Source organism: Alnus glutinosa, chromosome 11 (genome assembly GCF_958979055.1).
Source record: "Alnus glutinosa chromosome 11, dhAlnGlut1.1, whole genome shotgun sequence".
NCBI classification, from domain to species: domain Eukaryota; kingdom Viridiplantae; phylum Streptophyta; class Magnoliopsida; order Fagales; family Betulaceae; genus Alnus; species Alnus glutinosa.
In genome coordinates, this window is record NC_084896.1 from 1955949 (window position 1) to 1972146 (window position 16198).

The window sequence follows — 16198 nt, forward strand, 5'->3', positions numbered from 1 at the left end:
TACAACACCAACAAGGAAATCCATTGAATGCGGGCCACAACTTGATGACTTCATGGCACCCAACTTTAACAAAGCCAATCAGAGAGCCCATTTTCTACAATTCTTATGGGTACACTCCTGGAACAACCCTCCTTTATGTTCTTTTCTGTCTTCTTGTTTGTTGCTCCTTCCCCTTCTTCCTGCATTGCTCAGGAAAAAAAAAAAAAAAAGGTCAAGTTTTCTGTCACTACTCACTGCGACATTGCAAGTTATAGAGAGGGATGGGTAGCATGACGAGTAAGCCATGGCTCTTATTTGTTCTGCTTCTAATCCTCTCTTATTACACAGCATGCTTCTCCTTAGCTGGTGATACCCTTTCGGCCGGTCAGTCTCTCTCAGCGAGCGACACCTTATTATCTCAAGGTGGCATGTTTGAGCTCGGTTTCTTCTCACCAGGCAGTTCATTAAAAATCTACCTGGGCATATGGTATAAAAATTTTGATGAGAAGAACCCTGTTTGGGTAGCAAATAGAGAAAACCCCTTGTCTGACCAATCTTCCGTAAGTCTAAACCTCTCAGAAAATGGCATTCTACTCCTATTTGGGAGTTCCTCCAACATCCCATTTTTGTTGACATATTCGACATTTTCCGGGTCAAATTTAACTGAAGCAGTACTTGGAAATGATGGGAATTTTGTTTTGAGAGATAGGTCGAACAAGTCTACTATATTTTGGGAAAGTTTCGACCATCCAACCGATACATGGCTGCCAGGTGCAAAGCTTGGGATTGATAAGGTTACTGGAAAACAAAAGCAGCTCATCTCATGGAAAACTAAAGAAGATCCAGCACCTGGTGTGTACTCGTTTTGGCTAGACCCAAATGGAAGCAATCAATATTTCTTAGAGCAGAGCAGATCCCAAATCTATTGGCGTACTGGAGTTTGGAATGAAAAAACTCAAACCTTTGCCAATCCTGAGTTGACATCGAATGTTCTGTTCTTCAACTACAGTATTGTGTCAAATGAAAATGAAACATATTTTACATATTATTTTTTTGATCCTTCTTTCCGTTCTAAATTTGTGATGGAGTCTACAGGAAAGATCCAGCTATTGGCGTGGCTGTCTGGCCCTCTGAAATGGAAATTATTTTGGTCTCAACCGGGGCCCCAATCTGATGTCTATGGTTTGTGTGGTACATTTGGCGTGTATAGTGATAATGTCTCGAGCCCCTGTAAATGTCTAAAAGGTTTTGAACCACTTTCGACGAACTACACCAGTCCAAGTGATTGGACAGGTGGCTGTGTGAGGAAATTCCCTTTGCAATGTAAAAACAATAGGTATGCTAACGGCAAAAAGGATTGGTTCGTGAAGATACCATTCCTGAGATTGCCCGTTAATTCGAAAGCATATTTGGCAGCGAGTGCTAGGAATTGTGAAGTGGCTTGCATGAATAACTGTTCTTGCACAGCTTATGTTTATAATAGCAGCGGGTACTGTGCGATATGGGAAAGAGATCTTTTGAACTTACAACAACTCTCAGATGGTGGGGAGATTTTGTATCTCAGACTTGCTGCAAATGAGCGTCAAAGTACCAAAGGTGAAAAATCTACACAAATTTATGTCATCTTTCGTTATGAACGTACTAATACTTCATTCTCTGTTATATATGGTTGAGCTAATAGTGATTCTTGTCATCATAATCAGGCAAAAAATGGAAAGTATGGGTAGCTCTGCTAGTTCCAACAACAGGGCTTATCTTATGTCTCTTCATTTGTTTTTCAACCAAAGGAAAGCTCAAACTCGTAGGTAAGTGTAAACGACGTTCTAATTACCTCACATAGAAATCACTTTCAAAAAATTACAAGGAAGTCTACTTCAATCTAAGACAGTAAAATTGTGACAAGTCCTTGTTCTTAGGAACGTCACTTAATTAGCACACTTTTCTAATGGCCGGACAATGAAAGCTAGCCGTTAGCATCATTAGTTGGTGAAGATAGGGTTTCAGATTTAATCATGTCTCTATGAAGGAGTTTGATTTGTAGTTATTTGGTCATTTCACAGGAATCGGAATGAACTGCTATATTATTACTACTTATTTGAAGAAATGACTAAATAAACTTAGTTACCTTTGGAAACTGGCATTGCTTAGTGGTTGAACTTTGGTGATAGGGTAGCTTGATACATTTTGAAGCTTAAGACGGCAAATTTAAGTGAAATATATATATATATATATATATATATATATATATATATATATATAATTTTTTTATTTGAAAATTGTATTTTATTTTTATTTTTATTTATTTAAGTGAGGATTCTTCCCCCCCCCCCCTTTTTTTGTTTCTTTTGATCACTGATTAGCTATGGTCTTTTGGGATGATTTTAGTGCCTTGGAAGGCTTGAATAATGACTTGTTGGAAAATAATTAATGAAATTGTAGAAGAAGAAAATAATTCAAATTTGAATAAGACTTGAATTGGAAAATGTAGAGAAAAAAAAATAAATGGAAACTTATAAAGTAAAGAGTTTATAATTGACTAAAATATTTTTAAAAAATTTCTAATTTTTTTTTTCCCATTTTATTTTGAACGTTGGACTTGTGCGTGTAGCATAATTTCTATCTTTTTAACATTTGGAATAAATTATATATTATTAGCATTGATTTTTTTTTTTTTAAATGATTAGCATTGAATGTTAAAGCTGCTCAATCTTCACTATAAGGCCTAAAAAGTCTTTATCCACAACGTAATTAAATATTATTACTATTTTCATTCTCTCCACTATTCCCAAGAAATTGAATAGAATGTTATAAGTTGGTGAATTGGTTTTATTTAAAAATGTCTTTAATATTATTTGATTATCTCATTTAATACTATCAATTGTTTAAGACTTATTTCAAGAATGAATTGTTGGAGAATTAAGTTTTTAAGAAAATTTAATGATATTAATGCCTTTTTAATTACTTATTACTATAATTATGGGCCTTAATTAAAGAATATTAATTATAATTAAACCTTTAAATATATATTTTTTTTATAAAAAAATCTTTATCCATATTCATTAATTGGGGGCGTTAGGTTACTGCATAATTTGTTATAGGGTAAAGCTGGCCCTATTTGGTGAACCTAATGATGTCACCTCACTGGATTTCCATGTATAATGACTAATTCTTATCAAACAGGAGAGAAGGCTTCAAGCAATAATTTACTATTATTTGATTTCGATACGAAGCTCGATGCAATCAATGAAGAAATGAATACCAACAATAATTTGAAGAAAAAAGAGAAGGATTTTGAGTTACCACTATTCAGTTATGAGAGTGTATCAATTGCAACTAATAATTTTTCAGCTATAAATAAGCTTGGAGAAGGAGGTTATGGACCTGTTTACAAGGTACGCAACATTTTTCTAATGAATGTGCTTTGAATACTATCAAGAAAACTGGCATTAATGGTAAATCTTTATGAAAGTTTAAAGAGCTTATGGTTCTCCTTCATAGGGGAAATTACATAGAGGGCAGGAAGTTGCAGTGAAGATGCTTTCAAAAGGATCTAGACAGGGAAATGAAGAGTTCAAAAATGAGACAATACTAATTGCAAAACTTCAGCATAGAAATCTTGTCAGAATCTTAGGTTGTTGTATCGAGCGAGATGAAAAAATATTAATATATGAGTACATGTCCAATCAAAGTTTGGACGTCTACCTTTCTGGTGAGTGCATGTGCTTTTATTTTATTCTCAAATGTTTCTAGGTTCTTAAGGACTAATTTCCTTGTACTATTAAAACAGATCCAATCAAGAACAAGATGTTAGCTTGGGAGACACGTGTACACATTATTGAAGGGATCGCTCAAGGGCTTCTTTATCTTCACCAATACTCAAGGTTACGAATCATACATAGAGATCTAAAACCGAGTAACATTCTCTTGGATAGTGAAATGAATCCAAAAATATCAGATTTTGGCATGGCTCGAGTAGTTGGAGGTAATGACACAAAAGCAAACACAAATCGAATTGTTGGAACTTAGTAAGTATGCAACTTGTTTACATATGATATTTGCAATTGCCGGTTAAATTCTTTTAGCAAGCTACTAAAAAATAGTGTACTAAATTTTGGAATCCAGTGGATACATGTCTCCGGAATATGCTATAGATGGTTTATACTCGATAAAGTCTGATGTGTTTAGCTTTGGAGTACTGCTCCTAGAGATTATAAGTGGCAAGAAGAATACTGGCTTCTATAACAGTAGTTCACTCAATCTTCTTAGATATGTGAGTATCTTTATATCCTCTCAATTTCTTTATGTTTTACCTTAGTCTTATAAATTGAAATGCTCTTAGTTTTTAGTAAAACTTACATTTATTTGAAATGATACTAGGCTTGGGAGTTGTGGGTAGATGATCGGAGTTTGGAGTTGATAAATCCAACAATTGGGTATCCTTCTTCTAGTTCTCTTCCGTTGAGATTCATTAACATTGGCCTTCTTTGTGTCGAAGAAAGCCCGACTGATCGACCTACCATGCTTGATGTAGTCTCAATGATTAGAAATGAACATGTACCTTTACTTAAACCCAAGCAACCAGCGTTTACCATAGGCCGAAACATGATGGACACAAATCCAACAATTGACACTGCAGGAAATTGCTCAAATAATAACGTAACTATTTCAACGTTGGAAGCTCGATGAAATGTATCCTATATCAAAGAAAAGAAATGTTGTAGAACCAATCTTTTTGTTTGATTTGTATGCACGTTGATATATATGCAACGTGCTTACATGTCACTAAATGTTGTCTTGGTTCACTCATATCTTAGAACCAATCTTCTTGAAGATTTTGAACCATATCTCTAAATTATGAGATATACATAACTGCAATGATGTGAGTTTCCACAAAAAGTATATTCATAGCTATATCATATATGTAAATTTCTACTATTATCGACAACAAATTTTTTCAATAATTACAGAACTATTAATCAAAGCTATGATTAAACACCCAATTGAAATACAACATGGCACAATCCACTAATTCTAGCAAATTGGTCTTCATAAATTCAATCAGTTTTCCAAAATATACCATTATAAACGTTATATATATATAAAAGAAATGGCAAGTGTTCACCTTGAAAGAGACCAAAATATCATACATATTAAACATAACTTCATGCTTTCTGGTCTTAAAGCAGGACGGGCAATTTTGTTAGTTGAAGAACACAAACTAATCCCACCTATCTTTCGACAACCTTGTTTTTGTTAGAAAATTTTCTACTTCCATTCCAATTTTCCAGTACTTAATTTCTTATTAACCAAACAGAACTCAGAAATTTTTTGCAATACTCAAAAGTATTTTGCCCCATTAGAGGCAAAAAGGGTACAAAAGTTTTTGAACGAGTTTCAACCAATTGTAGATATAGATAGATACTATAAAGTTACATCTCTTTTCTAAAGCTCCAATATTTTTTGCCAAGCTTCAAACCTCTTATCTAAATTGAGCCAATTATATCGTTGCATTGAAAACCCAAGCAATGAAAGTTCAAAATATACCTAAACTTCAATTCGTTTCTTTTCTAACGTAGTAAGAAGCGATAAATGTGAAAAAAAAAACTTTTTTCTCAATGCACGTACAAAATCAACACACGTTGATAGAGAAAATTGATAATAATATTGATGAGAAAAACTGTTTATTCCAATACAACTGTTCTAAACTTATAGTAAAACCCTAAGGCCACGAAAGGTAATAAGATCCTCCTATGAATGGAAATAAAATAAAGAAGCAAAATATAGATATACTTGGTGCCAAAGGATATTCTGAATTTATGAAAATACTTGGTGCCAAAAGAAATTAAGCCATATTAGGAAAAATATAATAACTAAAGTAATACTTGATGACAAAGGAAATCTAAACATTGGAATCTTCTAAAAGAGGAATCATGAAATTTAGGACATGTTATTATATATAATATCTTCCAAATCACAATTTGTCAATAATCTATTCTTTCTTTTCTTGGTCATTAAATATGTTGGCAATCAACAAATCAGAAAATAATCCAACGGTATTTCTGTCATGGCCCCATTTTGGGATATAAGGGTATACGCAAACTTAAGAAAATACACAAAGATTTCATTCACAAGAAATAATTAAAGATCATCCACAAAATAGTTAAATATAGCAATGAAGACGAGGCATAGCTTAACACTTTCATTTCACATATATGTATATATATATATATATATATATATATATATATCATTCATATATTAGAGTTCATACTATAGTTAGTACATTAATGGGGGCCAGGGAATACACAATAGAGACACTGATATAGTTACAAAAGCAGCTAAATACATGGCTCAAAATATTAGGGGTCCTCTCCCTCCTTTTAACGATGTCCATCCCTGAGTGTCTTTAAGTTAACCATATCTACATCACAAAAAGAGATCCCTGGCCACTAGTGTATATATCTCGAAACTCACGCGAACCTATTGGTCCATTCCTGCCGGCCAGTACTCAGGATCATCATAAGTAATTACTCCTCATAGGAGCACTATGATATGAAGAACCATCTGTAATATTTTTGGGGATAAAGGAGTGAGTTTGACAACTTAGTAATGGACACAAACTAGCTCATGGCAGCATAAAAAATCACAGTTTGATATTTTTAGGTTATAAACAGACAATATATTGAAACAATTCAAATAAGTGTATAAGCATTCATTTATTGCAGTGTGAAAGTTTTATCAACCACTGGTCCAACCACCTAATTTTAACCATGAGCAGCGCACGTTGAGCTCGTCCAAATGACCGATCTCGTAGGACCCATACGCTCATCCTGTCGTTACAGGGGAGAGCCACCGGGTTGGGAAGCTCCCTAGGTGAGGACCCTCGACCAATAGCACCACACTTTTGGTGTGGTTGCCTCACTACCCACCTCATTATAAAAGATCCGGATTACCAACGTGGCTTGGAGCTGTGGGATAAAACTTGTGTGGTGAATACAAAATATACATCAAAATAGAAGAATCATAATCTCATCATATACAAAGTTAATCTTAAAGGTGTTCAATCATATTTCATAAGGAATTACAAATAAGACTAAAGTGAAAGAATCTTATGAAAATCCTCGACATTTTCTTTGAAAAATGTTTTTAATAAAAATTGGTCGGGGTTTTTAAAGTTGTGTTTTCCCTCTTACCTGTGCTTTTTGTTTGAAATTAGAACCTCCTTCCTAGATTGGATCACAAAAAAAAAGATTTAGAGGATATATATATATATATATATATATATATATATATATTTTAGAAATATTTTTTTTTTTTGATAAGTAAAATTAGTATTATTGAAAGCGTAAGGCGCTCCTACGTACACTAGAAGAATACAATAGGAACCACCTAACTAGAAAGGGAAAAAGAAATAAGAAAATCAGCAAAGCTGATAGAAAGAGGGTACAAAAAAGCCATCGACCAGAGATACAACGTGTGGAGAAACAACTCCAATACCTCCTCTAGGGAGCTCTCTATGTTCTCAAAGCACCTAAGGTTTCTTTCTCTCCAAATACACCAAAAAATGCAAATAGGCACCATCTTCCAAGTTGTAGTGCTCCTTGAACTCCCAGACTTCCACCAAAAAGCAAGAAGGTCTAGCACACTCCTAGGCATGACCGAAGAAAAACCAAAGCGAGAGAAAATGTTGTTCCATAGAGCGGAAGCCACATCACAATGCAGAAGAATATGGTCCGCTGATTCCCCATCTCGCTTACATAGGCAGCATCTATCTATAATGATAATGCGCCTCTTCCTGAGATTGTCCACAGTAAGGATTCTACTTAGAGCTGCCGCCCAAGTGAAGAAAGCTGCCCTTGGGGGTGCCTGCGACCGCCACACACACTTCCAAGGAAACCGATTTCCTCCAGAACCCGACAGGGAATCAAAATAGGACTTAACCCTGAACACACATTTCTTGAGAAAGCCCCAACTAAGGCAGTCAACCTGATCTCTGTTCAACTTGGTAGAGTGCAAAACCTGGAAAAAAGAGACAAAAACATCTACTTCTCAATCATGCGCCTCTCTAACAAAGCTCACGTTCCACTGAATGGACCCGCCCAACATCTTCATATTGTCAGCCACTGACGCATCTTTCACCTGAGCAATACCAAAGAGATCAGGAAACACTTCTTTAAGGACCGTACCTCTGCACCACAGATCATGCCAAAATCTAGTCCTACTCCCATCCCCCACCTCAAATCTAAGAAGTCTGGAAAAAGTCTCCCATCCTTTCCTTATGAACTTCCGCAACCCTACTCCAAAAGCCCCTGCAACCTCACGGGAGCACCACCCACCCCACAAACTACCAAACTTGGCGTCCACCGCAACTCTCCACCAAGCATCTTTTTCCAAACCAAAGCGCCATAACCATTTTCCTAACAAAGCGCGATTAAACAACACCAAACTCCTAATGCCAAGCACCCCTTTAGAAATTGGAGTGCAAACCCTCGTCCAACTCACCAAATGATATTTGAATTCTTCTCCCATACCACCCGAGAGAAAATCTCGTTGTAGCTTCTCAATGCGAGTAGCAACACACACCGGAATAGGGAACAGAGACATGTAGTAGGTAGGTAAGTTAGAGAGGGTACTCTTGATAAGAGTCACTCTCCCACCCTTGGAGAGGTATAACCTTTTCCAACTAGCCAACCACTTTTCAACCTTCTCGATAACTCCATCCCAAATACGAGTGGACTTGTAAGAAACCCCCAAAGGAAGGCCCAAATACTTCACTGGCAAAGAAGCAACTTCACACCCTAAAATGTCGGCAAGCCTTCTCACTTGAACAACCTCTCCCACTAGAATAAGACTAGATTTGGCCAAGTTAACCTTGAGACCCGAAGCCGCCTCAAAAAGGAGAAAAAGACTCCGCAAATACAGCAACTTGGAGGAGGTAGCATCACAGAAAATCAAGGTGTCATCAGCAAACAAAAGATCCGAGTAGGAAACATTACCCACTCTGAAACCATCCAACAAACCCCCACTGACCGCAGCTGTAATCATACGACTCAAAGCCTCTATCACAAACACAAACAGAAGAGGGGACAGGGGATCCACTTGCATCAAGCCTCGAGTGCTACTAAAAAAACCGTTAGGCGACCCATTAACAAGCATCGAGAACTTCGCAGAAGAAATGCAACGAGCTATCCATGAACACCATTTACCCCCGAAACCGCATCTCCTCAACACATACAAAAGAAAATCCCAATTAACATGATCATAAGCTTTTGCCAAGTCCATTTTGCATATGACTCCCGGCTCCCTTGATCTAATTCGATTGTCAAGGCATTCATTAGCAATAAGGATCGGATCGAGAATTTGCCTCCCTTTGATGAAAGCACTCTGAGATTTGGAAATAACCTTTTCCAAAACCGTCTTCAATCTGTTGGCCAGAACTTTAGCAATAATCTTGTAGATACCTCCCACTAGGCTTATGGGCCGAAAGTCATTGAGAGAGATAGTTCCAGGAATCTTGGGAATAAGCGTAATAAAAGAAACATTCAAACTATTCTCAAACACTTCTCTAGCATGAAAGTCAGAAAATACCTCCATAATGTCCAAGCGCACGACCTCCCAACAATCTTGGAAGAAAGCCATAGTAAAACCATCCGGACCTGGCGCTTTGTCACCCTTCATAGCAAACACTACCTTCCTAACCTCCTCCTCAAAGGCTCTCTCCAACCAACTAGATTCTGACTCTAGAATAGCATCAAAAGAGAGATCATCCAACCGAGGCCTCCAACTGTGCTTCTCAGAGAAAAGATCTTGATAGAACTGAACTACATGCTCACTTATCTTAGCCGGATCAGAAGAAATAGAGTCTCCAATCAATAAGAAATCAATAGAGTTGTACCGTCTGTTTGAATTGGCTATGGAATGGAAGAATTTAGTACATTTATCTCATTCTTTTGACCACGTCACCCTAGACTTTTGCCTCCAACTAACCTCCTCCAAAAACGAGCATCTCTCAATCTCATTAACAATTTCTACCTTCTTTAGGAATTCACCCTCACCCAAAGCCCAACTACCTTCAATAGTATCAAACTCCTGAAGCTCTTCGAAAAGCTTTCTCTTATTCCTCTCAACGTTGCCAAACACTTCCACATTCCATGTCCTCAAATTATTTTTGAGGGCCTTAAGCTTACAAGCTAACACAAAACTAGGAGTGCCATGAAAAGAGTACGAATCCCACCACTTTTTCACCAACCCCACAAATCCATCCGCCTTAAGCCACATATTCTCAAACTTAAACGGCCTCCTTCTTGCAGAAGTGATATCACAATCGAGAAGAATAGGAAAATGGTCCGAGTAAAGGCGGGGAAGCCTCTTCTGGGAAGCCACAGGAAACCTAGCCTCCCAATCAGGAGAAACAAGAAAGCGATCGATTCTGGACCAAACAAGCGAATCACAAGAGATTGACCACGTAAAAGATCCTCCAGCGAGAGGAAAATCCATAAGACCCTGTTCAGAGATAAAATTACCGAAATCCCTCATAGCAGACACACTGCCATCTCCAGATCTTTCGCTAGGGAACCTAGTAATACTGAAATCACCCCCAATACACCAAGGCAAATTCCACCAACTAAGGATCCCAGCCAACTCATCCCAAAGCCCCCTCCTATCACTTCTGATATTCGGCCCATACACCCCCGCAAAACCCTACACAAAACGGTCAGCAACATTCCTAAAGGATACTGCAAGCGTGTAAACCCCCACGCACACATCTACCTTTTCCACCACCCTTTTATCCCACATAATCAGGATCCCCCCTGAAGCCCCACTCGAATCCAAACAACACCAATCCACATAATTACACCCCCATAGGCTTCGCACAAATCTTCTAGTCGGATCTTTGACTTTTGTTTCTTGGAGATAAATAATATCCACCTTCCAATCTCTAAGCAAGTTACAAATCCTAAGGCGTTTGCGCCTATTTTTCAGCCCCCTCACGTTCCAAGAGAGAATCTTGGGCTTCATGGCATTACTACAAACCCCCTTGTCCTCCTTTTACTGCGATCCGAGCAAGAGCCTTTGGCATCATAGTTTATAGAACACTCCAGGTTTTTGATCTCCCTCTTCCCCTTCGTGCTTCCATCTCCAATACGACGCTCCTCTTCAAGACAAGTCAGAAAGGCTAACAATTGCAAATTGTGACCCGCAAACGACATCCCTAAAATGGGATAAATCGCATTCGCACACTGAATAACCCAATCAGAGTACCCCACACCCCTCGAAGCTGGATGGTATGCATTGAGAGGAGAACCCACAATAACTGCCTTCTCTCCCACCTCAACCTCCAACAATTCAGCACCCCCGGGAAGAAAACCGCTGGAAACCTTACCCTCACCTCCAACCTGCAAACCAGAAGAATCTAACTCCAAAACTGGCCCCCCCTTCCCATCACAAACCTGCCCTCCAGCACTGTCAAAGCACGGAACAGCCACAACATCCACCGATGGTTGATGCCAAACCTCAGCCCCTAACAGCACCCTTGGCACATTAAAAATCAACTGAAATTGATCCGACAATTCCCTCACCTAAACAGGACCAGCCTCTGAACACCCTACATAAATCTCTCGGCTGTCCGGCTGAAACTGTACCAAGGACCTCTTATCGATAGATGAACCAGACCCTGTAATCACCGCACCCTCTTTCCTCTGACCCGGAATCTCCACCACCTGCATTGGCCCTGAAATCACCGCCAGCTCAGTGCTGCCTCGGGGAGAATCGCTCCTGTCCGTGACACTGGAGTGGCCACGTTGAAGACCGGCGACTGAGTCCGGAAGAAAAGGAAACGGAAGACCGACGACTGGGCTCTGAGACACCCGAGCAACCGACGCTCCAGAACCCAAAATATCCGACGACGTGGGACCCATCACCGGCAAACTCGTCTGGCCGTCAGAAGACGAATATCCGGCGACTGGGTCCAGAGAATGTGTCGGCCTTGAGGAAGAGGCGCCAGGAGCGAAGAGGCGCCAGGAACGAAGATCCCAGCGACCAAGCTCGGCAACAGAATAGCCCTAGAAGTCGATCCACCAGAGCCTGAAGAAGCCGACGGGGAACGGCAACTTGTACCCTCCTTAGCCAAGCGCCCCTTGGGCCGGTCAACCGGACCAACCAAAGGTTCTTTTCCTTTAGAAGCCCGAGCTAACTTGTTAAGAGTTGGAAATTTTGATTTGGGCCTAGTCACTTTGAAGCCCATGGCAGAAGCTGCACGGGCCCTAAATTTGGGTCGAGAAAAAGCTCGACCCAGACCCCCATCTTCAACCAAGGCTAAACCCTTCAGGCAAAATTTGACTTCCGTTTGAATCCTTACTAACGACTCTCTGAAGGCGCCTACATCGAGGCTATCACCAACGTGATTGTTGCGTGCTATAGGGGGCACCGTAGCTGGGGCTACTGCATGCCTAGTGTCATACGACCTACCCATCGCAGCAGAGATCCCTGCAGGAATTGAAGCAACCTTACCCGCCATTGGATTGGGCAGATGTTGCCGAGCCGCCGGACGCCAAAGATAATTTCTCTTTTCCTTCGTTCTGTATTTCTTCGCCGGAAAAAATTCCTGGGCTTGACAATCCTTCGCCAGAAGAGAAACATCATGCTTCACCAGAAAAATCTCCTCCGAGCATTCTTTGACCCATCTCGGCACTCTAGCTATTGGCCCAGACACATCACCAAACAGCGTATCCAACGGTGGCGAAGCAAAACTTCTCCTACCTTTCATGTCTGCATGCTTCGGTTCTGCCACCATAGCTCTGAAACCGGCTCTAAAGTAATCAGAAACCAATCGTAATTCCGCTCGAAAACTATTCCACCCTTGGCCAGCTCTTCCCTCCGAGATGAAAATCGAGTCCTTCCTCCGATCACCATTGAATTCTTCTATGACCATGAAACCACCATGCCTGTTAAAATGCCGTTGCGCAATGATCCGCGGGAACCCATACTGAGATTGATCCCAAAACACCTGAGAGTCTTCCATGCAAACCAGAGGCTCAAATGTGTTTGACAACCAAGCTAACTCAGCTCTATCTAACAAGATAGACCTATCCTTCCCCTTACAGCTCTCCCTGATACGGACTATTGTCTCCCCTCCCACTACCACCATTTCAAACTCTTTGGATTCCTCCGACCAACTGCTCGAAAACCCCATAACTATGCTTGAGAAAGCTCTTCACTCTTCCTATCCTCAACAGTTCTGACACCAGTGTCAAACAATGAAAGTTTTTCAACCTTAGGTAATTTTCTCATTGGATATGCTTTATCAACCTTGAACGTCTTCAACGCTGCATCAACTCCTGCAATTCGCCCTTGCCAAGTAACATCCTACTTCCTTTTAGAAATAATTAAATTGGGTGCATATGACACTAAAGATTTAAAATAAAGACATGTTTATGCAATGTAATTTTAAAATTTCTATAATCACATGGGTCATCACTTATTTAGTGGTAAATAAAAAATTCTAGCAACTACAATATTTCAATAGAAACTCATGTGATTTTACAAGGAAATTTCCTAGTCTCCATTATTGCCTCTTTGAATGATCTGAATCTTTCCAGGATGTTCCAGTTTTCATATTGCAATACATCCATGAAAATTGTGCATATAAATCTAGCTTAGATTGTGGTAACCAAAGGATTAGTTCATGTTCCTAATTTAGACAGCACAGGGATAACAATTTCAGTGTTTATATCCTAAGTCAGTAGCCAAATTACAATTCCCTAAAACAGAAATAATGGTTCTGTACAGAATTACTCTAAAGAATTTAAAAGGATGCAATTTGGATACAAGCCTAATTCTAACAGTAATTTTGACGCCGGAATAGAATAGCGATTATTCTGTAGGCTAAACAATAAGTATTTTGCAAGGAAGAAACAAGAAAATCACCCCAAAACAGAGAGAAAAACTCTGAATTCTGATAATTAATCAATAACAATGAACTGTCGAAAAAACGCCCACAAGCCGGGCTTAAATAGCTGAAAATTAGGATTAGGAGAATTTTTGCCAAAATTAGCAAAATCCCGAAAACCATAATAAAACGAAATACATAATAAAATAATTATTCTGTCAAAAATCTGGCCCAAATCGGGCTCAGAATCACCTCCTAAACAATAAAGGAAAAGTTACCATAAATAGCAAAAAATATCTAAAATTAGGATTTTGACAAGGAAAACAGCTGATTTTGGGGCTCAAAACGAGGCGCACCGAGCAAAGCTCGGTGACCACGATGTGCGCGCCGAAGAGAGCTTTCCGAATTGGGGTCATATGCGCGAAACGGATACACGTAGCCAAAGTTATGGCCAAATTACTGCGGCGCACTCGGAAATTGCCCCAATTAGGCCAGATTACGATTTCTTGCCAATTTTGCGCTGATCCGCCTGCTCCAAGTAATTCAGCGCCTTTATTGTGCAATCTGACAACTCAGCGTCATCAGACTCGGACCCTCCTGCATCAGTCACCCCGGGTTGGAAAGAACTTGTCCTCGAGTTCACAGCAATATCATCAGAATCCGCAAAATAAGGACTTAAGTGCTTCACATTAAAGACATCAGAGGTCTTCAAATGACTGGGGAGACGCAACCTGTAGGCGTTGTCATTGATCTTTTGCAATATTTCACAGGGCCCGATCTTCGGCTCCTTAAGCTTATTATACTCGCCAACAGGGAACCGATCACGAGTTAACACTGCCCAAACAAAATCACCAACATCAAAAAGTACCTGACGACGATGGCGGTCCGCTCGAGCCTTGTACTTGTCATTGCTCTCCTGAATGGCCAGTTTTACCTGCTCATGGATGCCCCGAAGATGGTCGGCCAGCTCATCTGCCTTAGGATTCAAGCGACTGACACGTGGAACAGGAGCCAAGTCCAATACTCCGGATGGATTCTGACCATAGACAATCTCGAATGGGCTCATCCCTGTGGTCCTGCTCTTCGACCTGTTGTAGGCAAACTCTGCTTGAGTTAGGGCCAAATCCCACTGCTTTGGCTTAGTCCCTGCCAGACATCGCAAGAGGTTACCCAAACTCCGGTTCACCACTTCTGTCTGGCCATCTGTCTGGGGGTGGTAGGCACTACTGAAGTTCAACTTTGTCCCCAGTTTTCCCCATAAGCTCCTCCAAAAACTACTAATAAATTTGGTATCCCGATCTGAAGTGATGGATCGAGGGACACCATGAAGACGCACAATCTCCCTAAAGTAGAGATGGGCGATCCGAACAGCATCCATGGTCTTCCTGCAAGCTATGAAATGGGCCATCTTGGAAAACCTATCAACCACAACCAAAATGGAATCACAGGCCCGTTGGGTACGGGGTAAGCCCAACACAAAGTCCATGCTGACATCGAGCCACGGAGCGTCAGGAACCGGTAATGGGGTGTACAAGCCTGCATTGGTGAGGACACCCTTGGACTTCTGACACACATAACAACGCTCCACAAAGTGAGCCACGTCACTGGTCAACTTGGGCCAATAGTAGTCAGAGGAGATAAGAGCCAACGTCTTGTCTCGCCCGAAGTGGCCCTCGTTATGAAGTTCACTAATAATCTGTTGCCTTAGTGAACAATCTGGAATGCACAATTGTAACCCACGAAACAGATAACCATTATGCAAAATGAAATCAGAACGGTGACCATCTGTTACCTCCTGAATGATCTTCCCAAAGGAAGGGTCTGCTGCATACATGTCAGTGAAAGCTTCAAACCCTGCGACTCTAGTGCTCATGGTGGTAAGGAGCATCGTACGACGACTCAGTGCATCTGCTACACGGTTTAGACTTCCTGCTTGGTGCCTTAGTGCAAAGGTAAATTCCTGTAAGTATGCCACCCACTTGGCGTGCCGTCTACTTAGCTTGTGTTGCCCATTAATGTACTTCAGGGCCTCATGATCGGTAATGAGGATAAACTCTTTGTGTACCAGATAGTGTCGCCAATGCTTCAAAGACTGGACGATGGCATAAAACTCCAGGTCGTAGGTGGAGTAATTCTTCTTTGATCCCGATAGCTTCTCACTGAAAAAAGCTATGGGACGCCCCTCCTGACTGAGAACGCCTCCAATGCCAACTCCAGATGCGTCGCAGTTTACTTCGAACACCTTCTCAAAGTCAGGGAGTGCCAAAACTGGTGCCTCGGTCATCTTCTGCTTGACCAGTTAGAAACTGATCTCTGCCTCCTCAGACCACT

General features: G+C 40.3%; 1 protein-coding gene across 1 annotated transcript; it reads left to right on the forward strand.

The window, feature by feature from the left end:
• Positions 1 to 4741, forward strand: LOC133880833 (G-type lectin S-receptor-like serine/threonine-protein kinase At4g27290). Its single transcript, XM_062319798.1, has 7 exons — positions 1 to 1575; positions 1683 to 1784; positions 3160 to 3371; positions 3478 to 3688; positions 3767 to 4004; positions 4102 to 4249; positions 4357 to 4741. Exons 1-7 carry the CDS (start codon positions 261 to 263, stop codon positions 4663 to 4665), a joined length of 2535 nt encoding a protein of 844 aa, XP_062175782.1. The 5' UTR covers positions 1 to 260; the 3' UTR covers positions 4666 to 4741.
• Positions 4742 to 16198: the final 11457 nt, after the last annotated feature.

Bases quoted from the DNA above. Each gene is read 5' to 3' on its own strand.
- LOC133880833 (XM_062319798.1), top strand. From the start codon at position 261: ATGGGTAGCATGACGAGTAAGCCATGGCTCTTATTTGTTCTGCTTCTA. The intron at 3,689-3,766 runs GTGAGTGCATGT...CTATTAAAACAG, and splicing joins TTTGGACGTCTACCTTTCTG to ATCCAATCAAGAACAAGATG. The intron at 4,005-4,101 runs GTAAGTATGCAA...TTTGGAATCCAG, and splicing joins AATCGAATTGTTGGAACTTA to TGGATACATGTCTCCGGAAT.